The following is a 20,174-nucleotide window of genomic DNA, read 5'->3' on the forward strand; positions in this document are numbered from 1 at the left end:
TATCCATCCATCCATCCATCCCAACGTATTGCACGAATTCTAAATATGGTTTGTTTTTAAAACTGTAAAACTTTAATAAAGATTATTAAAAGAATAAAAATAAAAGTCTCGTTTGTTGGTTTAGGTCAGTATTCCAGGTGTGGCCTTACACTGCTGAACAGATTCAATCAGAATAGAGTTGGAAGGGACCTTGGAGGTCTTCTAGTCAAACCCCCTTGCTCAGGCAGGAAACCCTATAGCATTTCAGAATCAGAATCGAGCTGGAAGTTGTTGTGGTTCGCAGGTAGCAGGTGTGGATGGCTGAGGCCTCGGAGAGCGAGGACTCAGGCGAGGAGGCTACGTGGGATGCAGGGATGGGGCCAGGACCCTCAGGGAGTGGAGTGCTGCCTTCAGAGATTGTGGAGGTTGGCAGCAGTGAGGAAGAGTCCCCCGAGGAGCCTGTGCTCAGTGTGTGTGCACGCAGGGCTGCTCAAAGGAAAGAGCAGCTGCAGCAGCGCGGGCGACTCGGGAGCAAGGCTGCAAGGTAATGGCCCCTCCCTTAAGGGGTAAAAGCCAGCTGAGAAAGCGGAGTTCTTTGCAGGAAGCAAAGACGTTTTTGCACTCAAGCCTTGTGGACGTTCGGAATATCTTGGTTGGTGTTTGGGAGTCTCTTTGTGTTGGAAATATTTCTTAGTAATTTTATCTGGTGTTCTTGGCAGCCTCGCACCACCTTGGCCAGGCTCGTCCTTATCAGAGACAATGTGTTTTAATAGCCTTTTAACGGTGAATGAACGGAATTCACAGAGAAGCATTAAAAAGGTTTTGCTTTTATCTCTGTTTGGTGTTTGTTTTTTATTTGGAACAAAGTTTGGGTCAGAATGGAAGGGCTACTCCTTACTGGACAATTCTTGCCCGACTGACCCCGAAATCTGGTTGCAGGTAGGAGCGATAAAATATTCCAATTCTGGAACCAGGGTTGCCATCCCCCCGTCAGGGATGATCAGATGAAGGAGGAAAAAAAAAAAAAAAAGACTAGGAACTACAAAACCCATGCTCCTCCTCCTCCATCTTACTTACTCATCAATCTTATCGGGGAAGCCCCAGCTCTGCTGAGGGTTGGTGTCACCATGGCCCGTGTGGATGAAGCTGTTCTTGAGCGGCTGGCTGATGTCGTGGGCAGACAATCCCGCCACGGAAGTCACCGTGTTGCGTGGGAATTGACCCACCTTCAGTGTCCGCTTATTCTGGCCGCGCCACCAGTAATTCTCCGCTCTAGGGGGAAAAAAAAGACAGAACCAGGTTAGCGGAAAGACCGAAGCAAGGAAGTTTCGCTTTGGTGGGTGGGTCCCTTCCTTAAACTGGGATCCCCCCACCTCCAAGATTTTGGAGATGGGGTCCACACACATCTGGGTTTGTTTTTTGTTTTTTTTTGCCAGGTTGGAGAAGAGTGGCCCATCACAGTTAAATTGAATTTACCCTCTTCCTTTTTTTAAAGATGGCTCTGTTGATCAAGAGGACTAGTGACATGGAGTAGGGTTCACATTTTACTACCAACGATTCTTAAAGCAAATCAATCAATCTTCTATCTATCTATCTATCTATCTATCTATCTATCTATCTATCTATCATACTTTATTGGCCAAGTGTGATTGGACGCACAAGGAATCAATCTGTCTGTCTGTCTGTCTCTGTCTGTCATCTATCTTATATCTATCTATCTATCTATCTATCTATCTATCTATCTATCTATCTATCTATCTATCTATCTATCTATCTTATTTCTTTCTATTTATCTAATTTCTTTCTATCAATCTTATATCTATCTATCTATCTATCTATCATCTATCTTCTTTCTATCTATCTATCTATCTATCTATCTATCTATCTATCTATCTATCTATCTATCTATCTATCATCTATCTATCTTATTTCTATTTATCTAATTTCTTTCTATCTATCTATCTGTCTGTCTGTCTGTCTATCTATCATCTATCTTATATCTATCTATCTATCTATCTATCCATCTATCTATTTATCTAATTTCTTTCTTTCTTTCTGTCTGTCTGTCTGTCTATCTCTCTATCAATGTATCTATCTATCTATCTATCTATCTATCTATCTATCTATCTATCTATCACTTTATTGGCCAAGTGTGATTGGACGCACAAGGAATCAATCTATCTGTCTGTCTGTCTGTCATCTATCTTATTTCTATCTATCTATCTATCTATCTATCTATCTATCTATCTATCTATCTATCTATCTATCTATCATCTATCTTATTTCTTTCTATTTATCTAATTTCTTTCTATCAATCTTATATCTATCTATCTATCTATCTATCTATCTATCTATCTATCTATCTATCTATCTATCTATCATCTATCTTATTTCTATCTATCTATCTATCTATCTATCTATCTATCTATCTATCTAACTATCTTATTTCTATTTATCTAATTTCTTTCTATCTATCTATCTGTCTGTCTGTCTGTCTATCTATCATCTATCTTATATCTATCTATCATCTATCTATCTATCATCTATCTATTTATCTAATTTCTTTCTTTCTTTCTTTCTTTCTTTCTTTCTTTCTTTCTTTCTTTCTTTCTTTCTTTCTGTCTGTCTGTCTATCTATCTATCTATCTATCTATCTATCTATCTATCTATCTATCTATCTATCTATCTATCTGCGAAATACCACTTGCGCCTCATTGCAAAATCTCCAAAACCGTAAAGCCTACAAACCTGAAATCTGGCACATAGGGTTCCTCTTGACTTCTAGGGGCTCACTAAGAAAAGATTTTTTAAAATGACCATTGGATCATTAGTATTTCATTAGTATTTCTTATACAGCAATTAACAAGCTCTGATGCTAAGGAGATCTACTCCTCCTCCTCCCCACCTGAAAAAAAATCTCTTCCAAATGAAAAACATAAGTGTTTTAGTTTTAGTTTCAGAGCAGCAAGCAGCTTTAGTACAGACCAATTGAGCTAAGCCACGCCCAGGCTCCTTGCTGTCTCCTTGCTCACAAAGCAAATAATCTTTCAGTTTCCAAACAGCCCTCAGCTCTCTCACACACTGACAGGACGCTAGCCAGGTGAATACCGATGGATGCTGGTAGGCAGAGGCAGAATTCCCCCCCCCTTTTATTTTCTCCCACAAAACTAAGCCCACATATAGTTTCGTAGCGAAGCACGGGGATCGAGTTTATACTCGAGTTTATCTTTATACTAAGATAAAACCAGAGGCTTTTTTCTTTGGGGTTTCACGGAAAAAGATTTGGAAGAAAATATGGGGACTCAAGAAAGCCTTGCCTCTTTCCAGTTCTCAACACAAATTGCATCTGTTTCGGACATACTACAGGAACGATCACACATACACAAACCTACTCACACACAACCCAGCGCCTTTTGCATCTGACGCCTGACGAAAACGACAACGACCGGCCCTAGAGACCCCCGCATTCACACAACAACCTGGCCATCTCGATCGGGTCCAGCCCTCAGTTGGCTGGCTTGGGACTACAGATAGTTCTCGACTTAAGACCATGGTTTCCATCGCTAAGCAAGATGGTTAAATGAGCGTGGCTCCGTTTTATGACTTTCCCTGCCACCGTGGCTACGTGAATCCCTGCTGTTAGCAACTTAGTTGTCCGGTGAATCTGCTCGGCAGAAGGTCGCTAAATGAGATGGTGCGACCGTCGTAAGTATGAGTCAGTTGTCAAGCGTCCAAATTTTGATCGTGGCACCCTGGGGATGCCGGAACACCGGGGTGAAAAGCCATCATTGATCTCTTTTTTTCCCCCTGTGCCATCACTAAACGAACGGTCGTAAATTGAGGACTAGTTAGAAAACCACCAGGGGTGGTTGTGCTCTAAAGCAAAGCAATTTTGGAACAAAATAAGGATTTGGCTGCAAGAAATAACTGGGCGGAAAAAAATAGAACTTATACCTGAAATGTTGCTATTAGGGATAATCAGAGGTGATTGCAAGAAAGAAATTGAAGACATAATAATTCATATATTGACAGCAGCTAGAATAACCTATGCTCAAAACTGGAAATCAGGATAGCAGTCCCATATAAATCAGATAACAGATAATTAGAGTGGGAAGGGACCTTGTAGGTCATCCAGTCCAACCCCCTGCCCAAGCAGGAGACCCTACACCATTTCTGACAGATGGGAGTACAATCTCTTCTTGAAAGTCTCAAGTGATGACGCTCCCACAACTTCCGAAGGCAACTTCTGTTCTTTACAGATGAACAGAGTTGGAAGGGACCTCGTTAGGTCATCTAGTCCAACCCTCCACACCCAAGCAGGAGACCCTACACCATTTCTGACAGAGGGCAGCCCAGTCTCTTCTTGAAAGCCTCCAGGTATGAAGCTCCCACAACTTCCGAGGGCAACTTCTATTCCAGGGGTTGATTCTTCTCAATATCAGAAATTTTCTCCTTATTTCCAGGTTGAATCTCTCCTTGTTCCGTTTCCACCCATGATTCCTTGTCTGACCTTTGAGTGCCTTGGAAAATAGCTTGACCCCCTTTCTCCTCTCTGTGGCAGCCCCTCAAATATTGGAATAGTGCTTATCCTGTCTCCCCCGGTCCTATATATAATTCAATCAATATGGAAAAGCCGATGTCACAATGTATTGCAAAAAGTGTAAACATGATTTGTTTTTAAAATGGTCAAACTTTAATAAAAATTTAATTTAAAGAAGATCAGAAAAGAAAACCACCACGGGGACCAGATCAGACTGGTGAGGGTCAGTTTTTTGCTGGCCAAAATTCAGCCAAGCCGATTTGCGACTGGGGGAGGGGGAAGGAAGACCATCTCCCAAATAAACCATGGTTTGCCCACAGACTAATCCCGGGATTGTCTTAAGGAGCTCCTGCGTGCAGGAAGCCCTTTCCTCTCCTTCTCTGCCCACGCCGAGGAAATGAGTTGGCAAGGCTTGTCAGGAAGGTAAACAGGAAACTTGGGCAGAGCCAGCCGGCCGGCCCCGTGAAGAATGACTCACAGGTAACTTCAGGAAACCACCTCCCCTGGGAGGAACCAGGGCTGGTGCGGGGCACAAAAGACCAGCTGTCCACCAGCTCTCTCTTCCCCCAACGGTCAGGAGGTTTGCCAAAACCCCAAAATAAATAAAAGAACAGCATCTGATCTGGAGCTTCAGCTATTTGCAAGCAGAACGTTTGATTTTGTCAGTTTCAGGGGGGGCTCCTGAAGACGGTTTCTAGTATCCCCCAGCGTGCCAGAAACACCGGACTGCAAAAGGGACTCCTATCGGCCTCTATTCCTTTGCTCCCTATATTTTATCCATTTAATTCAGCCTCTCCCCAAAGCCTTGGGAACTTTTAAGGTGTGCAGACTTCAACTCCCAGAATTCCCCAGCCAGCTACGCCGGATTTTTTCTCTCATTCTCACTAAATTGGAGAGAGATTGCAGAGAAAGGGATTACAAGAGAGCAACTAAAGCTATGCGGGCTGGGGAATTCTGGGAGTTGAAGTCCAAATATCTTAAAAGTTCCTGAAGTTGGTGTATAATGATTTAGGGAGTGTCTGCAAACGAACAAAATCGTGTCAAATCAAAACTGCCCCCTTTTTTTTTCTATGAGGAGTAACGAGTGTTTCACTTGCCATGGCTCCTTTGACTTTTTTGACCTCCCTTGCCTCAAATACCCCTTTGCTTAACACCTGCCCTGTTAAAAATTTGCAGCGCTAATGATTTACCAGGAGTGGAACTGGAGGAAGAGATAGTGAAGGGACCAAGGATAGCTTGGGCGAAGAACGTACGCCGTAATATATAATTAGATGATTGGGTAAGGTTATGGACCAAAAAATTACAAATTAACACGGTCAACAGCATACCAAGAAAATCAGTATAAAATGTTCTATAGATGGCATTTTTTTTAGCCCCGGCAAGATGGGCAAAAATATATCCAAATACAAAATCAGAGTGTTGAAAATGTGAACAAAAAGAAGGAACGTTTTTTCACGTGTGGTGGCAACGCCCCAAAGCTAGAAAATATTGGATGAAAATACAAAGATGGTTACGGGAGATAGCAGGACATCAAATAGAATTTAAACCTGAAATATGTTTTTATTGGGAATAATTAAAGGGAAATTTAGCAAACAAATCCAATACATCATATGGCATATAATAACAGCGGCGAGGATAGTTTTTGGACAGGGTTGGAAATCAGAAAGCATACCACCCAAAGAGGTGTTGATGCAAAAAATATCAGAATATGTGGAGATGGACAAACTTACAACAGAAGTAAAAGGCAAGGGAGGAATCAGAATACTACGCGGTTTGGGATAGATGGTATAAGTGGATAGAATTTGATTGCTTATTGTACCCTATGACTATCACTGTTGTACTTTATGATGCTTGACGAATATATTTTTCTTTTATGTATACTTGGAGTACTTGCACCAAGATAAATTCCTTGTGTGCCCAACCACACTTGGCCAATAAAGAATTCCATTCCATTCTATTCTAGAACATAGGAATAAGGATTAATGTATAGAAATAGGAATAGGAAGCTGTGGGAGTGCCTATCATTTGAGACTTTCAAGAAGAGACTGGACTGGCATCAGTCAGAAATGGTGTAGGGTCTCCCGCTTGGGTGGGTGGGGGTTGGACTAGATGACCTACAAGGTCCCTTCCAACTCTGATTATCTGTTAAAACATCTGTTTGAAATAAATGTAAATATATGTAATATTGATGACACAGTACTGTTAACAATGTAAATAGAAATGTGTAATTTTAAAAATAATAATAATAAAATTTGCAGCATTGGCTGCAAAGACGTTAAGCTTGGTTAGCCTTAAACCCAGTTTGTTTGGTTTTTTTGAGGCTTGGAGCGTTCGGCTTGATCGCTTTCTGAGTCAGCAAACAGGTTGATCTGCACCCTGGTAGAGTGCCTTGGGGGAAGGCAGCTCTACTAGTTTAACTGGAGCCGAAAAGGACAACTCGCCAACGACACTCAGCTGGAGTTTCTCCACCCTTGCTGTTCGTAGCTACAACGGCACCGGAAAAGAATAGACTTGGGACCGTTTTTTTTTTCACACTTACGACCGTTGCAGAATCACATTATCAAGTCAAACACTTGGCAACTGATTCATACTCACGACGGTCGCAGAGTTCCGGGGTCGCGTGATTCCTCTTTTGCGACTTTCCGACAAGCGAAGCCAATGGGGAAGTTGAATTTGCTTAACAACTGTGCGGCCCACTTAATAACTGTCGTGATTCGCTTAACAACCAGGACGAGAAAGGTCGTAATACGGGGCAAAAGCCCATTTCATGCTTTTCTTCCTTAGTAATTAAAAGTCTATTCCAGTCTTAAGTCCAGGACTGCCTAGATTTCAGATTTTTTAAAAAAAAAAATACTCTGGAAAATATTGAAAACCTGTTGCAGGGGACTGAACTGCTCCCCAGTCTGTGCAGACCCATGGGATCTGTAGTCCTGCCGATTAAAGAGATAGGCAATTTAACAGAGTAACAGAGTTGGAAGGGACCTTGGAGGTCCTCTAGTCCAACCCTCTGCTCAAGCAAGATGGCGAACCTATGGCACGCACGACACAGGTGGCACGCAGAGCCATTTGTGCCGGCACGCAAGCCTCAGGCAAACTTACCTCACTGCGCATGCGTGCGCCTCACAGCTGATTTTGGGCCGGTTTGAGGCCTTTTTCGGCCTCCCAGAGGGAAGCCTTTGCAGGCTGAAAAATAGGCCCCTTTCATCACTTCCTGTATTTCCGGAAATACCGGAAGTGACGAAATGGGCCTATTTTTTTGGCCTGTAAAGCCTGCAGAAGCTTTCCTCAAGCCTTTGGGAGGCCGAAAAAGGCCTCAAACGGGCTGAAAATCATCTGGGAGGCTCAGTGCCGGGAAGGGGGACGATGGGGAGGATTGCGCACGCCTGTGCAGAGGGTGGGCTGCATTGCCTTCCGGGTGCCGGCACGCAAGGCATGCGCATACAAGCGCGTGCCAAATTTTTAGCCCAGGAGCCCCAAAAAAAGGTTAGCCACCACTGCCCTATACGCCATATTCCAGACAAACGGCTGTCCAATCTCTTCTTAAAACCCTCCAGTGTTAAAGCACCCACCACTTCTGGTGGCAAGCAGTTCCACTGGTTAATTGTTTCTCACCGTCAGGAAATTCCTCCTTAATTCCAGGTTGCTTCTCTCCTTGATCAAGTTTCCAACCCGTTGCTTCTTCTGCCTTCAGGTGCTTTGGAGAATAATTTGACAACCCACACCTCTCCTCTTCTTTGGGGCAGCCCCTCAAATATTGCAAAAGACTGCTATCATGTCACACACACACACACACACACATACCCCTGAAGTCCTTCTTTTCATTAAATGGGACATCCTCTATCAATTCCAAGGGAACTTTAAAAAAAAGCACGGCCTGTTTGTTTGCAAAAGACATCCCTGGGCTCCTCCGATCTGCGACGCTGTAAATCAGGATTAGAAGCAGGCAAACCCGACGGCAGAGATCCCTCAAACTTGGCCACTTTAAGGCTGGTTTCCTTCAAGTCCCAGAATTCTGCCCGGCCGGCATAGCTTGCTCTTCTCTTGTAATCCCTTCCTCTGCAATCTCTCTCTCTCTCTCCACTTTAAGGGAGGTTAAGGGATGAAAAGATCAACGCCCGGCAGCCTTGGGAATCGGGAGATTGGGAAGCAGGGGTTCACGTGCCCCGGGGAACCCCAAACTGCTCACGGGTTCGGGCAGGGGGACCCTGATACACCCCCCCAACCATGCAAGCCCTACTCATAGGGCCGCTCCGACACCCCCCGAGAGATTTGAAGCACGCAAGGGGAGATAACCTGGGAACAACATCGCACCCATCACAACGACAGGGGATTCTTGGCCTGCTCCTCCAGATGTTTCAGGACCAGGCTAGATAATATTATCAGGGCTAGGAGGGGGAGGATTTGTGGGGTGGAGGAAGAAGTAAGGAGAGGAGGAGGAGGAGGAGGAGGAGGGAGGAGGAGGAGGAGGAGGAGGACTGTGGAGTCCTTGGTGCTCACTCAGCTGGGTTGTTTCCTTGCAGATGTTTCATGACCAGGCTAGATAATATTATCAGGGCTAGGAGGGAGAGGGTTTGTGGGGTGGAAGAAGGAGTAAAGAGGAGGAGGAGGAGGAGGAGGAGGAGGAGAACTGTGGAGTCCTTGGTGCTCGCTCAGCTGGGTTGTTTCCTTGCAGATGTTTCATGACCAGGCTAGATAATATTATCAGGGCTAGAAGGGAGAGGATTTGTGGGGTAGAGGAAGGAGTAAGGAGGAGGAGGAGGAGGAGGAGGACTGTGGAGTCCTTGGTGCTCGCTCAGCTGCGCTGTTTCCTTGCAGATGTTTCATGACCAGGCTAGATAATATTATCAGGGCTAGGAGGGAGAGGGTTTGTGGGGTGGAAGAAGGAGTAAAGAGGAGGAGGAGGAGGAGGAGGAGGAGGAGAACTGTGGAGTCCTTGGTGCTCGCTCAGCTGGGTTGTTTCCTTGCAGATGTTTCATGACCAGGCTAGATAATATTATCAGGGCTAGAAGGGAGAGGATTTGTGGGGTAGAGGAAGGAGTAAGGAGGAGGAGGAGGAGGAGGAGGACTGTGGAGTCCTTGGTGCTCGCTCAGCTGCGCTGTTTCCTTGCAGATGTTTCATGACCCAACTGGGTCACATCATCAGAACTAGAAGGGACAGGGGTTTGCAGAGAGAACTGTGGGTGGTTTTCCTTTCGGACGTTTCATGACCCAACTAGGCAACACCTTCAAGGCTAGAAGGGAGTGGGGTTTGCAGGGAGGAGGATGGAAAAAGAGGAGGGTAAGAACAGGGGGGGGGAATCCGTCGTGCGCTCTGGTCTTGCTGGTTTCCTTGCAGACCTTTCGTAACCCAACTAGTTAATATGATCAGGGTGGAAAGTGAGGGGGGAGGACAGTGGCTATGAGGTCTGTGAGGCTCTGTGAGCTGGCTGGTTTTCTTGCAGATGCTTCGTGACCCAATTAGATAATATCAGTGCCAAAAGTGAGGGGAGGGGTCAGAACCAGGAGGGAGGGAAGGGGAGGAAGAGTGGAGGGTGGAGGGAGGGGAAGGAGGAGGACTGTGGGGTCCTTGGCGCTCTCTGAGCTGGGTGGTTTTCTTGCAGACGTTTCGTGACCCAACTAGGGAACGTCATCAGGGCTAGAAGGGAGTGAGAGAGGTGGATAGGAGGAGGACTGTGGGGTCCTTGGGGCTCTTCTGAGATTGGTGGTTTTCTTGAAGACGTTTCATGACCCAATTAGGGAACATCATCAGGGCTAGAAGGGAAAAGGGTTTGCGAGGAAGAGGAGGAGGAGGAGGAGGAGGAGGAGACAACGACAACAACTCTGGGGTTCTTGGTGCTGTCTGAGTTTGGTGGTTTTCTTGAAGACGTTTCACGACCCAGCTAGGGAACATCATCAGTGCCGGAAGACAGAAGCTCTCTCTCTCTCTCTTTTTGTCATAATCTCACCGTACGGTCCTCACAACATCACACAAAACAGCAATTGACTTTGGAAGTCATGCGCCCTGTGGCGGCACCACTACACTGCTTTGGGCACCGCCAAGGCGCAAAGACGCTGCTCCGGCGGATGCCCTGAACACCACAGAAAGGGTTCGCAGGGGACCACATCACCTGGCTAGTAGGTCTCCAGTTTTGGAGGAATCTGAATTTTGAGTAACTACTCTCTGATTTAATTTTAACAATGGGTTGTGTGGTTGGCTAAAAGACTATGGGCCAAAATAGCCACAAACCCGTGCAGGGCTCTCACTTACTTAACCACATCGTGTGCGTTTCGGTCCCAATTACTGTCGTAAGTTAAGGACTATCCGTGCAGCTCTGGAGCCATAAACCGTGCCAAAAATGGTAAGCTTTCTAACAATCATGGTTTTCTTTTATGGGGTGTTAGCAAGGAAGACATAGCAACAGATTAAACATGTAGTAGGACTATCCAGGTATGAATGCAAATTTAACTCTCTCTACAGGTAGTCCTCCAGTTACGATTGTTCATTTAGTGACTGTTTGAAGTTAGAACAGCACTGGAAGCAAAAGGACTCTGGGCCGTTTTTCACACTTAGCGACCACTGGAGCATCCCCATGGACAAGGGATCAAAATCCAGGCACTTGGCAACTGACTCATACTTACGACCGTCGCAGTGTCCCGGGGTCCCCTTTTGCGACCGTCCGACGAGCCAGTCAACGGGGACAGCCTGACTCGTTTAACAACCCTGCAGCTGACTGAGTTATCAACTGCAGCGATTCACTTAACAACGGTGTTACACTCATCTGACACCTGCAGTGGTTGAATCCACAGCAGCCAGAAAGGTCGAAAAATGGAGCGGAACTCGCTGAACAACTGTCTCACTTTACAACAGAAATCCTGGACTCAATTGGGGTGTGTGTGTGTGTTGTAATTCAAGGATGACGGGTGATCAAATTCCACTTGTGTTTGGAAGTGGAGGTATAATTGAAAATCCTATCTAAAACATTAAAACTGTTTTTTGCATCTTCCCAAGCCCTCTGCTCTTTCTCTGACTATAATAATAATAATAATATTAATAATAATAATAGTAATAGTAATATTATCATTAATAATAATAATAATAATAATAATAAGGAGGAGGAAGAGGAGGAGGAGGAGACGGAGACACAGGTTTGGTTCACTGACATTGCAATAATACTTGGTGATGTACAAATTGAAGACGCGCAGCAAGAAAAAATCTCAAAGTATCGGGATTTACAAATTGAAGTTTGGAAAAAGAAATCATGTGTTATCCCAATTGTAATTGGAGCCCTTGGAGAAATACCCTAAAGGGCTGCCTCGCTATTTAGAAATTCTGAATTTATCAGACTTGAATACCCCGATTCTACAAAAAAAACCACCCTACTTGGAACAGCTTATATCCTCCGACGCTACCTGAACATTTCCTAGGTCCTTGGTTAGGACTCGAGCTGTTGAGCTACCAACCAGCCCCAAAAGGCTGTGAATCTCACACTATAAAGATTAACCAATAACAATAATAATAATGATCAGTGTTTTTATAAAGTTTCCACAAATCTGCCGTTCAAACCAGGTTTAAAAGGATGTTGGTTAGCTGCAACTCCATCTCAGATTAAGCCCAAATGGGGTTTTAGAGAACCAGTGAAGGAAGTTTTCTCTGGTCCCCTTGCAAAATTTACATCCCGACCCCTTCCTTTTCCACGAATACACGTTTTCCCCTCCAAAAAAACAACAACCCTGTGAGGTAGGCCAGGCTGAGAGAGAGGAGAGGCCCCCGCAGGAGGCTTGGCTGAGGGAAGACTCGAATCCGAGTCTCTGTACTCCTACTTCAACACCCGACCACAAAACCACAGGTGTCCCTCTCCGAGCCAACTCCCTGCAAAAGCCATTTCGCAACAGGGTATAAGAACCTGAAATGCCATAAAAGGCCTTTCGACGAAAGGAAAAGTGAGACGAGAAGGACGGCAAATAAGTTTCATAATGAATGAATGAATGAATGTGAAATCCAAGAAGGAAGGAAGGAAGGAAGGAAGGAAGGAAAGAAAGAAAGAAAGAAAGAAAGAAAGAAAGAAAGAAAGAAAGAAAGAAAGAAAGAAAGAAAGAAAGAAAGAAAGAAAGAAAGAAAGAAAGAATGAAAGAAAGAAGGAAGGAAGCAGTGGAATGAATGAAGGAAGGAAGGAAGGAAAGCGAAAGTAAGTAAATAGAAAGAAATAAGTAAATAGGAGGGTAGGCAAGGAGATAGAAATATGTAGGTAGACAGATTAATACATGATAGACTATAGATAGATAGGTAGGAAGGTAGATAATGATGGGTAGATGGGTAGATAGATAGATAGATAGATAGATAGATAGATAGAGATAGATAGATAGATAGATAGATATAGATAGATGATGGATAGATTGATATAGATATTAGATAGATGTTGGATAGATAAATAGCTAGATGATTGATACAGATATAAGATAGACAGATGATGGATAGATAGATAGATGATTTATAACCACAACTGAACCCAAACTTTATGTTGCTAACTGAGACAGAGGAGTGAGTTTTGCCTCATTTTGCAAACTTTCCTTCTACGAGTCGTTAAGGGAATCACTACAGTTGCTGTCAACGCGGTTGTTAAGTGAATCTGGGCTTCCCCTTTGACTTGGTTGGTCAGAAGGTCGTAAAAGGGGATCACAGGACCCCGGGATGCTGCGACGGTCGTAAATACGAGCCAGTTGCCGAGTGCCTGAATTTCGATCACACGACCATGGGGGGAATCCTGCAACAGTTGTAAGTCCCCTTTTTTAGTGCTGTTGGAACTCTGAATGGTCACTAAACGAACTGTCGTAAGTCGAGGACTATCTGTGGTCCATTTTGACCCAGTTTCCTATCTGGAGGGCACCAAACTTGGAAAAGGAAGATTTAAAACCACTGGAGATATTTTGTCTACAGACTTACAACAGTTCCATTTAATGACCGTTCAAAGTTACAACGGCAATGAAAAAAAATGACACATGACCGTTTTTCACACTTACGACCGTTGCAGCCTCCCCGTGATCCAAATCCAGATGTTTGGCAACCAACTCGTAGTTATGACGGTGCCTCTGTCCTCCCAGGATCCCGTTTTGCAACTTCCCGAGGAGCCAAATTAACAGGGAAGCCAGATTCACTTAACGACCGGATTACCAGCCTATCCACTGCAGCGATTTGCTTAACAACGGTGGCAAGAAAGTTCGTAAAGCGGGGCAAAGCTCACTTAACAAGCGTTTCACTTTAACAACGGAAATGTTGGGCTCCATTGGTGTCGTAAGTCGAGGAAAAACCTGTATATTGTGTGGAATTCAGAAACGCACACCAAAATACTCCGCCCACCCCTCAAACATTAAAAAAAGTTATAAGATAAAAAGATGGTGCACTCAAATGGGTAACTAAGGGTGAAATCTGTGGAATTATTAATATTAAGATGGAATTTATTGAATAATGAAATAAGAATTTGTGATGAAATGGCAAATATGACAGATAAAAGCACAAGAATAGAGTGAATATAGAATAAGAAATAAAGAAGTTTAAGATGTTATATAAAGAAGATAAGAGTATAATTAAAGAAAAATAGAACAAGTTATATGAATTAAAATTGGATAAAATAAAAGTAAACAGTATAAGAAAACTTTTGAAAACTTATAGAACATGTAAAATGCAATGATAGGATAAGAAACTGAATTCGTGAGATAGATAGATGGTCATGTTTGCATGGAAATGTAAAAACCTGAAATCACACTGTTCACCAAAAGAGATGTAAAAGATTAAAAGTAAAACAAAACTTTTTGGAAAAATAAAAGCATTAAAAAAAATTAAGAAATTTGATTTTGGGTTCCCTGCCCCCAACAAAATCCCCCAAATTCACATTTCCTTCCGAGAAAAAAACACCCAATTCCTCCTGAATTCCAGGGATTTCTGCTTTTGTATACTCCGCCACCCCCACCCCAGGAGCTAACCCAACCGGCGGAGTTCCCTCAACACAGCTAATAACAGATGATCAAGAATTGGAAGGGGACCCTTGTAGGTCATCTAGTCCAACCCCCTGCCCAGACCCTACACCGTTTCGTGTGTGCAGGTCAGACTGATTCCCGCAGGGAAGGCATTCAGACAAAAGGTTAAACCTCAGCCGCGCATTTCTGTAGAACTCCGTATCATTTCCCCAAATAAATAAACAAGCAAATAAATAAAAATAAATAAATAAATAAATATAAATAAATAAACTCATGTTGGGAGGGGGGTCTTGTGCGTGAAAGTCATCCTTTCTATCAGGGCTATCAGCAATGCCAAGTCTTGTGCCAGACAGTGGAAAAAGAAAAATAGCAAAAAGAGACTTAAGGATAGAATCATAGGATGGGAAGGGACCCCCCAGAGGTCCTCTAGCCCAACCCGCCGCTCAAAGAGTGTCCTCTTCTTTTCCTTCTCCTGCCATACCACCCTCGCCAAACCTCCCCACCTGGGTCCTGCGGAATTCATGCCCTCCCCACCAGTGGATCCCTTCCTGGGTCACCTGTCCTGCGGAATCCATGTCCTCCCCAGTGGATCCCTTCCTTTTTCCCGATCCGGTTTGCGTTTCTCAGCTTGCAGGCTCCTTCCAGCCTGTCGGTCTCTTCTCAATGCTGGAAAAAATAAAACACCACCACGGCACCCGGCAAGGCCTCCCGTGATGTAATCTGGGTGGAGGGACTGGCATCGAACTACTACGCCCAGCCTTTGCTGGCTCCGGTTACAAAACCGCCCTCCCTGCAATTAAAAGGACGACACAACAACACAACACAACACTCCACCGCTGGGCTGGAAGCAGCCAAGCCCTCAAGACACACAATCTTGCCCAGGAGGTGACTAACCACAGCCGGATGGTGCCGGAAGGGAGGGAGGGAGGGAGGGAGGGGGCAAAGGAAGCTATTACAGGGTCCTCCCCCCCCACCCCCAAATCTCCCAAGCCCAGGTATCTAGTTCATCCCCTTCCCTTTCGGGTTTTTCCAACCGTTCCGAATGACAGAATTGGAAGGGACCTCAGAGGTCGTCTAGTCCTACCCCTTGCTTAAGCAGGAGACCCTGTATCATTCTGGACGAATGGCCGCCCAATGTCTTCTTGGAAACCTCTGTGGATGGAACATCCACGACTTCCATCGATCAGTCGATCAGAATAGAGCCGGAAGGGACCTCAGAGGTCGTCTAGACCAACCCCCTTGCTTAAGCAGGAGACCCTGTAGCATTCTGGACAAATGGCCGCCCAATGTCTTCTTGGAAATGTCCGTTGATGGAGCACCCACAACTTTTGAAGGCAAGCCGTCCCTCTGATTAATTGGTTTGAGATTAGAGAAGGCACCTTGGAGGTCTTCTAGTCCAACCCCCTGTTTAGGCAGGAAGCCCTATACCACTTCAGACAAATTGGCTCTCCAGTCTCTTCTTAAAAAACTTCCAATGTTTGGAGCAGCCACCACTTCTGGTGGCAAGCAGTTCCACTGGTTAACTGTCCTCACAGTTACGAAGTTTCTCCTTAAATTCCAGGTTGCTTCTCTCCTCCATAAGTTTCCATCCGTTGCTTCTTCACCTGCCTTCAGGTGCTTTGGAGATTAAGTTGACCCTCCTCTCTTCTTCTTCTTTGGGGCAGACCCTCAAATACTGGAACATGCTATCATGTCACTCCTAGTCCTTCTTTTCATTAAACTAGACAGACCCGGTTTTCTTCAGCTTCGCGCTCTGCCTGCAGTGTGGGGCTGGGCAGAGGAGTTGTAACCCATCCCAGGGGGACAGGATGAACCGACGAGGGTCCCAGATATTGAGGTGGGCCGCAAGGAAGACATAAGGGAAGTTTCTATAACTCCCTAAATCAATAACTCTCAAACGTGGCCATTTTAAGACACGGGGACCTCAACTCCCAGAATTCCCCAGCCAGCATAGCTATCACCAGGAGACGGGGAGTTCTAGTCCCGCCTTAGGCACGAAAGCCAACTGGGTGACTTTGGGCCAATCACCAGGAGACGGGGAGTTCTAGTCCCGCCTTAGGCACGAAAGCCAACTGGGTGACTTTGGGCCAATCACCAGGAGACGGGGAGTTCTAGTCCCGCCTTAGGCACGAAAGCCAACTGGGTGACTTTGGGCCAATCACCAGGAGACGGGGAGTTCTAGTCCCGCCTTAGGCAGGAAAGCCAACTGGGTGACTTTGGGCCAATCACCAGGAGACGGGGAGTTCTAGTCCCGCCTTAGGCAGGAAAGCCAGATGGGTGACTTTGGGCCAATCACCAGGAGACAGAGAGTTCTAGTCCCGCCTTAGGCAGAAAAGCCAGCTGGGTGACTTTGGGCCAATCACCAGGAGACGGTGAGTTCTAGTCCCGCCTTAGGCATGAAAGCCAGCTGGGTGACTTTGGACCAATCGACAGGAGGCGGAGAGTTCTAGTCCCGGCTTAGGCACAAAAGCCACCTGGGTGACTTTGGGCCAATCACCAGGAGACGGTGAGTTCTAGTCCCGCCTTAGGCATGAAAGCCAGCTGGGTGACTTTGGGCCAATCAACAGGAGACGGAGAGTTCTAGTCCCGCCTTAGGCATGAAAGCCAGCTGGGTGACTTTGGGCCAATCACCAGGAGACAAAGAGTTCTAGTCCCACCTTAGGCATGAAAGCCACCTGGGTGACTTTGGGCCAATCACCAGGAGACGGTGAGTTCTAGTCCCGCCTTAGGCATGAAAGCCAGCTGGGTGACTTTGGGCCAATCACCAGGAGACGGGAGTTCTAGTCCCGGCTTAGGCACAAAAGCCAACTGGGTGACTTTGGGCCAATCACCAGGAGACGGGAGTTCTAGTCCCGCCTTACGCAGGAAAGCCAGATGGGTGACTTTGGGCCAATCACCAGGAGACAGAGAGTTCTAGTCCCGCCTTAGGCAGGAAAGCCAGCTGGGTGACTTTGGGCCAATCACCAGGAAACGGTGAGTTCTAATCCCGCCTTAGGCACGAAAGCCAACTGGGTGGGACTTTGGGCCAATCACCAGGAGACAGAGAGTTCTAGTCCCGCCTTAGGCAGGAAAGCCAACTGGGTGACTTTGGGCCAATCACCAGGAGACAGAGAGTTCTAGTCCCACCTTAGGCATGAAAGCCAACTGGGTGACTTTGGGCCAATCACCAGGAGACGGTGAGTTCTAGTCCCGCCTTAGGCACGAAAGCCAACTGGGTGACTTTGGGCCAATCACCAGGAGACGGTGAGTTCTAGTCCCGCCTTAGGCACGAAAGCCAACTGGGTGACTTTGGGCCAATCACCAGGAGACGGTGAGTTCTAGTCCCGGCTTAGGCACAAAAGCCAACTGGGTGACTTTGGGCCAATCACCAGGAGACGGGGAGTTCTAGTCCCGCCTTACGCAGGAAAGCCAGATGGGTGACTTTGGGCCAATCACCAGGAGACGGTGAGTTCTAGTCCCGCCTTAGGCACGAAAGCCAACTGGGTGACTTTGGGCCAATCACCAGGAGACGGGAGTTCTAGTCCCGGCTTAGGCACAAAAGCCAACTGGGTGACTTTGGGCCAATCACCAGGAGACAGAGAGTTCTAGTCCCGCCTTAGGCAGGAAAGCCAGCTGGGTGACTTTGGGCCAATCACCAGGAGACAGAGAGTTCTAGTCCCGCCTTAGGCAGGAAAGCCAGCTGGGTGACTTTGGGCCAATCACCAGGAGACAGAGAGTTCTAGTCCCACCTTAGGCATGAAAGCCAACTGGGTGACTTTGGGCCAATCACCAGGAGACGGTGAGTTCTAGTCCCGCCTTAGGCACGAAAGCCAACTGGGTGACTTTGGGCCAATCACCAGGAGACGGGGAGTTCTAGTCCCGGCTTAGGCACAAAAGCCAACTGGGTGACTTTGGGCCAATCACCAGGAGACGGGGAGTTCTAGTCCCGCCTTACGCAGGAAAGCCAGATGGGTGACTTTGGGCCAATCACCAGGAGACAGAGAGTTCTAGTCCCGCCTTAGGCAGGAAAGCCAGCTGGGTGACTTTGGGCCAATCACCAGGAAACGGTGAGTTCTAATCCCGCCTTAGGCACGAAAGCCAACTGGGTGGGACTTTGGGCCAATCACCAGGAGACAGAGAGTTCTAGTCCCGCCTTAGGCAGGAAAGCCAACTGGGTGACTTTGGGCCAATCACCAGGAGACAGAGAGTTCTAGTCCCACCTTAGGCATGAAAGCCAACTGGGTGACTTTGGGCCAATCACCAGGAGACGGTGAGTTCTAGTCCGCCTTAGGCACGAAAGCCAACTGGGTGACTTTGGGCCAATCACCAGGAGACGGTGAGTTCTAGTCCCGCCTTAGGCACGAAAGCCAACTGGGTGACTTTGGGCCAATCACCAGGAGACGGTGAGTTCTAGTCCCGCCTTAGGCATGAAAGGCAGCTGGGTGACTTTGGGCCAGTTCCTTTCTCTTAGTTAAGGGATTAACTTAAGAAATGCAATGATTCACTTCACAACAGTGGCAAGAAAAGTCGCAAAAAGGGGGCAAATCCCACTTAAAACAAACCTTGCCCATAGCCACGTGTATTTTGAGCTCAACGGTGGTCCTATAATTTGAGAACCGCCAGTACTGGAGGTTTTCAAGGGAAGACCTTTTGGGGCAGCCTGTTGCCCCAAAAGCGGTTTTGTAGATTTCTGCACAAGACGTGAGGATGGACTAGAAGATCTCTAAGGTCCCTCCCTAAAATGCTATGATTTTTTTTTAAGATTCAGAAGCCCTGGCTCCTTTGGAGGCTGCTGAACTCAACTGATCTTCTCCACCCAGGAAGAACGGAGAGAGACGTTCGCTGTGCCATGTCAACAGCTGGCACCTCTCCAGAGCAAAGGGGTGAGTCACCGTGACATCAAATCCACACCTGTGGTTCTGCACGGAGAGGCCACAGAAGACGACGCGAGGGACGTGGCGGAGGGCTGAGCTTCCACTCACCCCTTCAGGCTAGCCAGCTTTTCCCCCAAAATCAACTTTCAGAGTCATCCGAATCAGATTAGAGCTGGGAGGGTCCTTGGAGGTCTTCTAGTCCAGCCCCCTGCTCAAGCAGGAGACCCTAGGCCATTGTTTTTAAAGTCAAAGATTTTTTAATTTATATATAAGTATTATGAATACAGTATATTGTTTGGGCATTTCATTTTACAAAACAAAAAATGAACAAATATCTATATATCTATATAGCTATATATCAATATCTCTATCTATCTATCTATCTATTTCTCTCTCTCTCTTCTATCTATCTATCTATCTATCTATCTATCTATCTATCTATCTATCTATCTATCTATCTATCTATCTATCTATCTATTTCTCTCTCTCTCCTATCTATCTATCTATCTATCTATCTATCTATCTATCTATCTATCCATCCATCTCCATCCATCTCTCTCTCTCACACACACACACATTTACCTCTATCTATCTATCTATCTATCTATCTATCTATCTATCTATCTATCTATCTATCTATCCATCCATCCATCTCCATCCATCTCTCTCTCTCTCTCACACACACACATCTATCTATCTATCTATCTATCTATCTATCTATCTATCTATCTATCTATCTATCTATCTATTTTTCTATCTCTCCATCCATCCATCCATCCATCCATCTCTCTCTCACACACACAGTTACATCTATCTATCTATCTATCTATCTATCTATCTTCTTTCTCTCT

At 45.9% G+C, this 20,174-nt stretch overlaps 1 protein-coding gene across 10 annotated transcripts in view; it reads right to left on the reverse strand.

The window, feature by feature from the left end:
• TNK2 (tyrosine kinase non receptor 2) overlaps positions 1-20,174 on the reverse strand; it is a 106,837-nt gene that overhangs the window by 15,410 nt on the left and 71,253 nt on the right. For all 10 annotated transcript variants that reach the window (XM_087933687.1, XM_087933693.1, XM_087933692.1 and 7 more), the window contains one exon: positions 1,057-1,251. In XM_087933687.1, the coding sequence (XP_087789813.1) occupies positions 1,057-1,251 (195 nt within the window). The remainder of the gene's footprint in view (positions 1-1,056; positions 1,252-20,174) is intronic.

Source organism: Pseudonaja textilis, chromosome 4 (genome assembly GCF_049901715.1).
Source record: "Pseudonaja textilis isolate UNSWEBS1 chromosome 4, rPseTex1.2, whole genome shotgun sequence".
NCBI classification, from domain to species: Eukaryota; Metazoa; Chordata; class Lepidosauria; order Squamata; family Elapidae; genus Pseudonaja; species Pseudonaja textilis.